Raw genomic sequence first — 11,618 nt, forward strand, 5'->3', positions numbered from 1 at the left:
TGGCAGCGGGGGCGGGGCCAAGCGCCGGTTTGTGAATGAAGGGCAGGGCCGAGAGAAGATAGGTATGGAATTGCCTCACCTGAAGTCTATCTAACCTCATGTGTTCTCTATTTCAGTGATCAAAGGAGGCATTTAAGGAGGAGGGTGTGTGTGTGTGAGGGTGTGTGCGTACGGGTGCCAGAGACGTGCGGCGTGAGCACAGTACAGAAAAGCAAAACTTTGTGTAAAAGAAAATAAAGACGGCTGAATAGCCTTTACCCCTGACCTGTTGTGGTGTTCCTCCTTTCCCACCAACAAGCTCTCCCACAGTGGTGCCGAAACCCGGGAACCACCTTCAGATAAACGGGAAAAGGGACCCAGGTCAGGAAAATGACGGAGCCTTCTCCACTGGCCGAGCTCGTGAAAGCGATCGCTGAGCTCCAGCAGACGCAGCACCAGGCCCTCCTTCAGGTACGGGCCGAGCAGGAACAGCGGTTTGAGGCCGTGGTTCGAGCACAGGCGGAGGACCGAGCTGCGTTCCGCAGCGCCCTGAGCTCGAAAGAGGCATCGGAAAACCCCCCCCCCTCGCTCCCCGCCGATCATCCCGATGACAAAGATGGGCCCGCAGGACGATGCAGGGGCCTTTTTGAAACTGTTTGAGTGGGTGGCAGCCGCCGGAGAATGGACCGGGATGGAACGAGCTCTCCGCCTGTTGCCGCTGCTTTCCGGGGAGGCCCAGCTCGCGGCCCAGCAGCTGCCGGCGGATCAGATGCTGGAGTACGAAGAGCTGAAGCGAGCTATCCTCCAGCGAGTCGGGCGGACGCCAGAGCAGCACAGGCAGCGGTCATCGCTTTGTATTAGTCATAGTGGATTATGTGACGCGATATCCGGAAGCAGTGCCCCTTCGCAACATCTCCGCACGTAGTGTTGCGGAAGCGCTCTTCAGCATTATCTCCCGAGTTGGGATCCCGAAAGAGATCCTGACTGATCAAGGCACGACGTTTATGTCACTAACACTTCGCGAACTGTACGAATTGTTGGGGATTAAATCGATCCGCACCAGTGTCTACCATCCACAATCTGACGGCCTGGTAGAGCGTTTTAATCGAACCCTGAAAAACATTATTCGGAAGTTCGTACACGGGGACACACGTAATTGGGATAAATGGCTCGAGCCCTTGTTGTTTGCAGTACGAGAGGTCCCGCAAGCCTCCACGGGGTTCTCCCCGTTTGAATTATTAAATGGCCGTAAGCCGCGCGGAGTGCTGGATGTCCTCCGGGAAAATTGGGAGGAGGGGCCTTCAAACGCGAATAATGAAATCCAGTACGTTCTGGATCTGAGAGCAAAACTCCACACACTGGGTCAACTAACATTGGAGAATTTGCTTCAGGCACAGGAACGGCAATCCCGGCTGTACGACAAGGGTGCACGGCTTCGTCAGTTTTCACCGGGGGATAAAGTCCTCGTTCTGCTGCCTACGTCAAGCTCAAAATTACTCGCCAAGTGGCAAGGGCCTTTTGAGGTTACACGGCGGGTGGGGGATGTCGACTACGAGGTACGGCGCACGGATAGGGGCGGGGCGCTCCAGGTATACCACCTGAATCTCCTCAAATTATGGAGCGAGGTGGTGCCTGTGTCTTTAGCGACGGTGATGCCAGAGAGGGAGGAGTTGGGACCGGAGGTAAAAAACAAAGCCGCGGCAGAATCCGCCTCCGTCCCCTGTGGAGACCACCTCTCGCCGTCGCAGAGAGCACAGGTCACTAGATTACAGCGCGAGTTTGCGGATGTGTTCTCGCCCCTGCCCGGGCGGACAAACCTTATAGAGCACCATATCGAGACATCTCCCGGTACTGTGGTGCGCAGTCGCCCGTACCGGCTGCCCGAACACAAAAAGGAGGTGGTTCGGGCAGAACTTCAGGCGATGCTTGACATGGGGGTGGTCGAGGAGTCTCACAGCGACTGGAGCAGCCCGGTGGTCTTGGTTCCCAAGAGCGACGGGTCGGTCCGGTTCTGTGTGGACTACCGAAAGGTCAACGCGGTGTCTAAATTCGACGCGTATCTGATGCCTCGCATCGATGAGCTCCTTGATCGGTTAGGCGGGGCTCGCTTTTATTCGACGCTGGACTTAACCAAGGGATATCGGCAGATCCCCTTGACGCCAATGTCCCGGGAAAAAACGGCCTTTTCCACTCCGTTCGGTTTGCACCAATTCGTCACCCTATCGTTTGGTTTGTTCGGGGCTCCGGCGTCGTTCCAACGTCTGATGGACCGGATTCTCCGGCCGCATCACGGGTACGCCGCTGCCTATTTAGATTACATTGTGATTTATAGCAATGATTGGCAGCGGCATTTACAGCATCTCAGGGCGGTCCTGGGGACCTTGAGACGGGAGGGGCTCACGGCAAACCCCAAGAAGTGTGCGATTGGGCGGGTGGAAGTATGGTATCTGGGTTTCCACTTGGGTCACGGGCAGGTGCGTCCCCAAATTGATAAGACGGCAGCGATTGCGACCTGTCCGAGACCCAAGACCAAAAAGGAGGTGAGACGGTTCCTGGGGCTGGCGGGTTATTAAAGGAGATTTATCCCTAGGTTTTCGGACATCGCCAGCCCGCTGACCGATCTCACTAAAAAAGGGAGCGCCAGATCCGGTCCAGTGGTCGGAGCCGTGCCAACAGGCTTTTACGTGAGTCAAAGCCACACTCTGCGGGGGTCCGCTCTTACATGCTCCTGACTTTTCTCTTCCTTTTTTTTTGCAGACTGATGCATCGGACAGAGGGTTGGGGGCTGTGTTGTCTCAGGTGGTGGAGGGGGAGGAGCGACCGGTGCTGTTCATCAGCCGTAAGCTGTCGGTGCGTGAGAGCCGGTACAGTACGATCGAGCGGGAGTGCCTGGCCATAAAATGGGCGGTCCTCACCCTCCGATACTACCTGTTGGGACGGGCCTTCACCCTCTGTTCGGACCACGTCCCGCTGCAGTGGCTCCATCGCATGAAGGATGCCAACGCTCGGATCACGCGGTGGTATCTGGCGCTTCAGCCGTTCAAGTTCGAGGTGGTCCACAGACCGGGGACGCAGTTGGTCGTGGCCGACTTCCTCTCACGTCAGGGGGGGGAGTCGGTGGCGGCCGGACGGCTCCCCGACCTGGATCGGGCGGTGGGGGTATGTGGCAGCGGGGGCGGGGCCAAGCGCCGGTTTGTGAATGAAGGGCAGGGCCGAGAGAAGATAGGTATGGAATTGCCTCACCTGAAGTCTATCTAACCTCATGTGTTCTCTATTTCAGTGATCAAAGGAGGCATTTAAGGAGGAGGGTGTGTGTGTGTGAGGGTGTGTGCGTACGGGTGCCAGAGACGTGCGGCGTGAGCACAGTACAGAAAAGCAAAACTTTGTGTAAAAGAAAATAAAGACGGCTGAATAGCCTTTACCCCTGACCTGTTGTGGTGTTCCTCCTTTCCCACCGACAAGCTCTCCCACAATGTCTTTTGTCTTTTTCTGTCTACAATTTATTACAACGCTACTATCACTTTTTCACAAAAGGTTTGACAGGACGAATCCACATGGATGGCAGTTACTCAGGATGATGACTCTCTTACATCAGATACTTCTGACAGAATTTCTATTTAATTCAATTTCATTTCTATTGCACTTTTCACAATAGACTATCACAAAGCAGCTTTACATTATGTATGAATTATAGAACAAAATTAATTTATATTTTAATGTATTTGGCATTTATCATGTTTTATCAAACCTGGGGCAAAGAAAATACTCCCTTAGATACGATAAATAAGAAACCTGACATAGCAGGTCAGCTTAGGTTTTTAGGAAAGCACAGGTTCTCTACGATAGTTTTTCACACAGGAGCTAATGATATACGCCTTCGACAGTCAGGGGTTACTAAGAGTAATATTATAGAGGTGTGTAAATAAGCGAAGGCAATTCCTGATGCTGTAATATGCTCTGGCCCCATCCCAATGAGACGTGGTGATGTAGCTTACAGCAGGTAATGATCGCTTAACTGCTGGATGTCCAAGTGGTGCTCCAAAAACAATGTGGGCTTCATAAATAATTGTAACAATTTTGAGGGCAAGGCTGGCCTGTTAGGGCGGGATGGTATCCATCCCACTCGGGAAGGTGCTGCTCTCATTTCTTGCAGTATAGGTCATAGTCTCAGAACAGCACTAGTTAACAAGTGACTGTCCAGAGCCAAGGCCAGGGAGCAGACAGACAGGCTAAACCGACCGTCTGCTAGCTGCACAGAGTCGTCACTCAGGATCCACCATATTGAGACTGTGTCTGTCCCCTGAGCGAAACCAAAATATAGAAATTTTCAGAAAGTCTGTTTAAGTAACCTGATTAACATTAAATTAAATAGGACTGAACGCACAGCAGCACCTCTGATCTAAAGATTGGATTGTTAACTATTAGATCTCTCATGTCAAAAGCACTGACTATAAACGAAATTATTACCGACCAGGAGTTTAAAATAATGTGTTTGACAGAAACGTGGATTAAACCGAATGAATATGTAGCATTAAATGAAGCGAGTCCTCCTGGGTATAGTTACATACACCAGCCCCGTCTAAATGTCACAGCTATTTATAATAATAATCTGAGCGTCACACGAAAGACTAATCACAAATATAAAACATTTAAAGTTTAAAGCAGGTCCAGTCAGTCAATTCCACTAATTATTATTTATAGACCCCCAGGGGCCCGACTCTGATATTCTCATAGAATTTATTTCAGATCATTATCTCATCTCTTTTAAAATCTGCCTCAGTCATTGCATTTCAACCTCACCACGTTACCGTGTTAAGCATACTTTCACGTCAGCTTCACAACAGACATTGTCTCAAAGCAGCTTTACAGAAATCAACAGTGAAGGTGAATAGTGTGCATTTATCCCTGATGAGCAGCCGTGGCGACTGTGGCAAGGAAAAACTCCCTTAGAAGTTATGAGGAAGAAACCTTGAGAGGAACCAGACTCAAAAGGGGAACCCATCCTCATTTGGGTGACATCAAGAGTTTGATCATAAATCTTTCAACAGTACAGAACACTGGAGAGTGAGAACTAACATGAGTACTGGAGTATAAGATTATAAGTGATGTTCTTTCTGCAGTCTTATTCAGTCTATATGGTCAGTAGCTCCTAGTTTTATACGCTCAGCATTTGTGATCATCACAGATCCAGCATCAGCTTCTCCATGCCAGAGCCTTTAAACACTCCAGGAGGTCCAATGTCAAACTCCAAACATGTAGCGGGATCCAAATGGCACTGGTACGTCTCTAGATGGTTTGGGATGTTTGCGAGTTCGGCATCTACTTCTTCAAAGGTCCATAATCGTCACAAGGTGGGAGGTGACTGGAGCTGGAGGAACCTCAGGGTGTCTCGGGATGGGGAGAGAAAAAGAAGCAGTGGAGAGGAATTAGCGTAGCTGCTGTTCATGATATTTACAGCACAAGTTGATAATGTGATGTGATCAGAACACTAGCACAGTGGTCTAATGATCATACGCGCACCTTAAAACAGACCACTTGAAAATTAGAACATAAATGAAGTCAAACCAAATTGACAGTATTTCAAATAGCATGGAAGGAGAATCTAGGGTTAGGGTTAGTTCTAGAAAATCTCTTAGTGCTGCTGATCAGCATATTTCTTCTCCCTCATAGAAAATAAGGCCAAGTCAGCATCAAATCTTTGACTGATTACACACATTATTTCAGCGTGTGAACACCCACATCCTCACTGCAGTTTACAAAAATACTGGATAGTAATTTTTTATTAAAATAATAAATACATTTATAAATAATAAATTTCCTTTAAATAATAAATACAGTAAAATGTTGTTATATTGTTTCTACATCATTTTACAACAGCAATAAAACAGTAATTCACTGCTTTTGACACATGATTATACTGTTTATACTGTTGAAATTCTGCCATAAACCAACAGCAATTTTTAACTGTGTGTGTGTGTGTGTGTGTGTGTGTGTGTGTGTGTGTGTGTGTGTGTGTGTGTGTGTGTGTGTGTGTGTGTGTGTATTTAAAATACTTTCAATTTGATTTGATGCCATTTACACTCTAATTTCCGAGTGGTCTGTTTTAGGGTGTTCCTGATCATTTTGGTTTTGAGGGGAGAGTATAACAGAACGTTGATTCTAGACATTCAGTGGCTATATAATATGATATGATATGATATATGATATGATATGATATGAATTTTTAACATATCTTTTTACTTTTTTCTTTATTACTGATCTTTACACACATCAAAGATGTGTTAACAAATGCATACCTCTGCTCAAGAACCAAACTGTGATAGAGGTGCAAACAGTCATGTGATATGACCTGGTATAGTGTCACACACACACACACACACACACACACACACACACACACACACACACACTTGAATATATATAAACACACCTATACACACCCACACACATAAACTTGCATGTGTGTACAGGAATGACGGAATGTGGCATCCCTGAACTAAGATTGAAGTGTATTGTGTAGGTGTGTGTATGTGTGTGTGTCGAAACACGCCCTCACACATAAGTCATATATTTGGTGTGATGCAATGTTAGCTCAGATTTTCCATTCAGGGAGGTGAAGCAGGAGTGTGTGTCTGTGGTTGTGTGAGTGTGAGTGTGTGTTAATCTTCTTTCCATCAACACCACCTCAGAGGTGGGGAGTGAGTCTTTAGATGCAACTGAAATCATGCACTTTGTGGCAAAGTTTATATTTATACAGAACCAGTCAGTACTATGGTGAAGAAGGTGAAGACACGCCAATGTTTTACCCTGCATTTGGGTGACATCAAGAGTGTGATTATAGTCTTTAAACACTACAGAACACTGGAGAGTGAGAACTAACATGAGCACTGGAGTGTGTGATTATGACTGATGATCTTTCTACTGTCTTTTACAGTCATTATGGTTATAAAACCAGGAGCTACTGAGCAACTCATAAAATAACTCAACATCTGAGATCACCACAGATCCAACACCAGCTTAGCTTGGGGTTCAATCCACTGTGAGATCCCTGACCTGCAGTGTATCTACATCAAGGTGCTAGGCCAAGACCTGGAACACTGTATTGAAACTCAGGCATCCAAACATTGGGTTCTTTATTGTGTTGAGGTTCAGAACATCCATTCATTTAGGTTTTGAGAATATCAAGACATATTTATACACACACGCATACTGTATAAACACAGATCTTGTGTTTTCTATACACAAAAGCCACACCTTAACACACCTCCCACCTACACACATATGATCCGCTACTGAGAACTGAACATGGACTGTAAAAAAAAACAACAAACCCCACCCCCCCAATAATAATAATAATAATAATAATTATAATAATAAGTTTTTGATAAATATAACCCCAAATAAATTATAAATTATATATATTTAGTTCTGGTTAGTGATTGGTCAGAAGAAAAGAAAAGGTTGATTATTTTAGAACAGCAGAACTGCTGATAGTGAAAGTTTATGTTTAATAGGTTATCATTTATATACACAGTGATTTGAACAGCGCACACTACAGTATTGATAAACCGATTTTTTTTTGGAAGGAGTCTTCAGTGTCAGCTCTGCAAGACCATTTCTTTTGCAGCTTTTTTGTTACATTACTGTTTATTTGTGTTTCATTCACTTGAATAAATAGAATATAATAAGACTGGCGACGGAACGAGTGTTAACAGCTGCAATAGATTAAACAGAAGTATTTCAGGTTTTTTTTAGATAAACAGCTGGAGCTAAAAATTTTGTGGTGATTTCTGACCTCTAATTTTACTGTTTCTACTGCTACAGTAAGTTCCTTTCTTCTGAGCCGCAGTTCCTCTTGTGTTTGTAGCAACACTGCACTGCTGAGATCTGTTACTGCATCTGTCTTTGAAATTGTGCAATTTTGCCTGAAGTAAACCAGTACAGAAAGTGTGACAATTAACGTAATTTCTTGGAGACAAAGTCAGAAAATCCTTTCCTTCCACAAACCAAATCTTCCTGATGAATTTCATGCCACATAATAAAGATCTGGTGTGGAAGAAACCTGTGGACCAGGAGAACCTCACGGTAGTAGCACGGATCGTACGAGTCCAGCTTGTCAGATGGGACGTACAGTCCGGCTGTCTTCACTCCCATATGGGAAACAGGTTTAAGTCCAGCTTTTTCCAGACACATTCCCATGTAAACATCATCTATGGGGAGCAGAGTGATGGAGTGAGACATGTTGTAGATGATTCTAGAAGTGAAATGTGACAACAGAAAGCCGCCTCCTCCGCAGTATGGAGGATAACTGTCTGATTCCTGGATTTGGACAGGAATGTAGTATTTACTGGCAGGTTCTCGGATCGGCCCCACATACTGGATCAGGTGTCCAGTAAACAGGTGTTTACTTCCATCATTATCATCTAACCCTTTGAGATACTGCACCATGTTGTCTGTGTTGGCGAAAATGTCATCATCTCCATTAAGTAGAAAGTGCACATCTGGGCAGAACTTCTCCATCCACTCCAGGAACAAGACCTGCTTCAGTGTGAGGTTATAAAAGGAATCTTCAAAATCCCACTGAATAATGTCCTGGTTCTCACGGTTCTCCATCTCCAAGAGTTTATTCAGTCGTTCCTTCTCAAAGCTCTGTCCAGTAGTTCCAGATAAGAACACAGTGCGGATCCAGACACCATTCTCAAGTCTCTCGGACGCCCACGTTTTGCGCAGAACCTCTCGCCTTTCGTAGTTGGGTGGAGAACTTTTGATGACCAGCAGCAGGAAAACATCAGCAGAGTTCTCAGGACCACCGCACTTCCCGGGAACGTTGAGCAGCATGGGGAAATGCCGACAGTGGCGGTAAAACAGGAAGTCTTGGGTGTGCTTCGGCAAAGTGGAAAAGCCGGAGATGTTTGATGCAGACAAGTTTCTCTCACATTTGTAGGAAGAACTCGGGAGCACATCTGGAGATGCCCGAGGTTCTGAATTAGATTTTGTTCTGCTAAGCTTGTTTTGTGATTTGTCGTTCTGTTTGTCTTTTTGGAGGATTATGAACACAAACAGAGTAAGCGTGAAGATCAGAACAGCCGTCTCCAGTTTCCACCTCCTTCTCCTGCAGCCTAAACAAAAGAATAACAAAAAATTCAGGTTTTTATTCAGCGGAAAAACCATTACGTCAGGCGACATGACTATAGAAATATGTGACTCAGATATTTGAATTTTAAATGAATTCAAAATGAACTAATTGGTATAGAAAAAAAAATACATAACATATGAATCAGAAACAATTCAAATGAGTGATTTATTTGCTTTATGTTGGTTCTGCAACGTTCTTTGTTTGTAACATGAAAATAATTGCAGAAACGAATTGAGGCTCTTCCGAGGCTTTTCTTAGCTCCTGAACTTTTATTGTTGTGTTGCTTCAAACGAGTATTTTGCTTACTGATGTGATTTTCCATTCCTATAGAACTCCTTATTACCAGATGCAAAGTGATGGAAAACTTCATGAAGGACCTGAAAGTTGAGCAACATCTTTTCAGAGCCGGATTCCGCATGATTTCCAAAATGAGAAAGGCAGTGGGTTGTTCCCACCTACATGATCTTTTACAGACACAGAGTGAGATTAGGAGAATGTCCGACCTGTCGAGCTGCTTCGGTCGCTCTCTGAGCTTTTCCCCTTTGTCACACATAACTCTAAAAAACACACTTTTGCTACATAAATAAAGCCGAAACAGATGCTTGTGCAAAAGTGTATTTACAATACAAACATCTATGAACACATCACAGAAGGATCACAAAGGAAAACTGAAAAATAAAGATAACAGACCAAAAGCCAAACTCAAACATTTAACAAAAAAAGAACACACACAAAATGTACACAAGGGCTAATAAAGGTATAAATTAATCGTGTGTGCAATCAGACGTGTCACATGGTCGTATTTTAAAGTCCTGGTCGCTCCTAGTATTCGTAATGGCCAAATTCCAGAATTCATAAATCATGTGCTTTTTTCTGTTTTCAATTTTATTGTGTAATCATTTCTAACACTGCTGTGGTTTAACACACCACATGGGCTCGTGTTCCGCAAAAATTACTCTGAAAAACGTGTGCAGAAATCAAGAGTTGCAGCAAATGCAGCAAAAAAATTGTTTTGACTAAAAATGTTTCAGAAAAAGACTTTTTTAGTTTAGTTTAGTCAAATGAAAAAACAACTGAACTAATTCACAGATATTTAATACAATATTTTATTAATAATGATAATAATAATATTAATAATAATAATTTGAGCAGCAGATCAACAGTGAAAACATTTACTTCTACATCAGACATGTAATTTGCTGTGTTCAAGATCGCCCCAAGTTTTCATGCCTGATAAACTGTGAATAAAGTGTGTGTCTTGTAACAATCACACTGTCACAAACAATTACATGTTGTTCTTCATTTTAGGTCAGATGGTATGTATAAGGTTCATTGCCTTCACTCAAATGACATATTTCATTTCTTTTTGAATTCAGCAAATAAACACAATTTAAATAAAAGCAAAAATATATTTATTATAAAGATATATTATAACTATATATTGCAAAGTCTCCAGCTGTACTAAAACCTGTCAGAACTCAAGGTTGATTCAAGGTTGTTTCAAGGTCATTTCATTGTCACCTAAATATTACATACATGTGATGTAGTAATGTTTTAAATATGTCTTTTGTCTTTTTCTGTCTACAATTTATTACAAAGCTACTATCACTTTTTTACAAAAGGTTTGACAGGACGAATCCACATGGATGGCAGTTACTCAGGATGATGACTCTCTTACATCAGATACTTCTGACAGAATTTCTATTTAATTCAATTTCATTTCTATTGCACTTTTCACAATAGACTATCACAAAGCAGCTTTACATTATGTACGAATTATAGAACAAAATTAATTTATATTTTAATGTATTTGGCATTTATCATGTTTTATCAAACCTGGGGCAAAGGAAGAGACGTTTCTTTTGTTGTATTTGTTTTTCTGAATGTATGTAAGAATATATTTGTATCTTTACCTTTCAGCTCTTCCACCAGTCGACGTTGACCAGGGAAATATATAATCCTGATTGAATCTAATTACTATCGATATAATTATGAATTATGATTATGCTTGTCTTGATTATGCTGCCTCCGCGCCACACCCCGCACCGTGGATATCATTTGTATTATTATTTGTGTTACGGACTGCCGTTTGCCGGTTTATCCCGCTCTGCCTGTGCTTTATGTTGGCACTGCCTTGTTGTGTAATAAAAACGCTGGCTTATACTTCTGCCTCCGCCTTCATATGCGCCGCGTGACAATGCTGATAGTAATGTGTATAACTTGTCACGGTGTCTGAAAAATGCTAACAAAGCAGCGAGTTGTGTTGTAAAAAAAATTAACATGAACGTTTCAAACACGTCCTTCTAAATGTTAAAAATATATAATTTTAAAAATATCTATTTTTTTAAATAACGCAGTGGAATTGCATGTTGGACATCACCTGCTGTATGAAACCCAAGAATGATGTAAAAAAGGTCTTGTCACTCGCTCAATGCCATTAATAGGATAAATATACTGTCATTTAAAGTCAACAAGCAGCAATTAAAAAGGACAAATTTGGTAC

General features: G+C 43.4%; 2 protein-coding genes and 1 long non-coding RNA gene across 3 annotated transcripts in view; 1 reads left to right on the forward strand and 2 right to left on the reverse strand.

Moving 5' to 3' along the window:
• Nucleotides 1-11,618, reverse strand: part of LOC310733618 (N-acetyllactosaminide beta-1,3-N-acetylglucosaminyltransferase 3-like) — a 387,738-nt gene that overhangs the window by 13,722 nt on the left and 362,398 nt on the right. The window lies entirely within an intron of this gene.
• Nucleotides 6,548-7,730, forward strand: LOC310733687. The gene is made up of 2 exons (XR_014535854.1): nt 6,548-7,421; nt 7,454-7,730. It is a non-coding gene; the product is annotated as an uncharacterized lncRNA (long non-coding RNA).
• The window catches only part of LOC310733626 (N-acetyllactosaminide beta-1,3-N-acetylglucosaminyltransferase 3-like), a 6,218-nt gene continuing 1,695 nt past the window's right edge, over nt 7,096-11,618 (reverse strand). Inside the window, exon 3 of the mRNA XM_083555039.1 lies at nt 7,096-9,098. Within this exon, the coding sequence (XP_083411165.1) occupies nt 7,936-9,098 (1,163 nt within the window). The 3' untranslated portion in view covers nt 7,096-7,935. The remainder of the gene's footprint in view (nt 9,099-11,618) is intronic.

This window comes from Silurus aristotelis (genome assembly GCF_946808225.1).
Source record: "Silurus aristotelis genome assembly, chromosome: 11".
NCBI lineage: Eukaryota > Metazoa > Chordata > Actinopteri > Siluriformes > Siluridae > Silurus > Silurus aristotelis.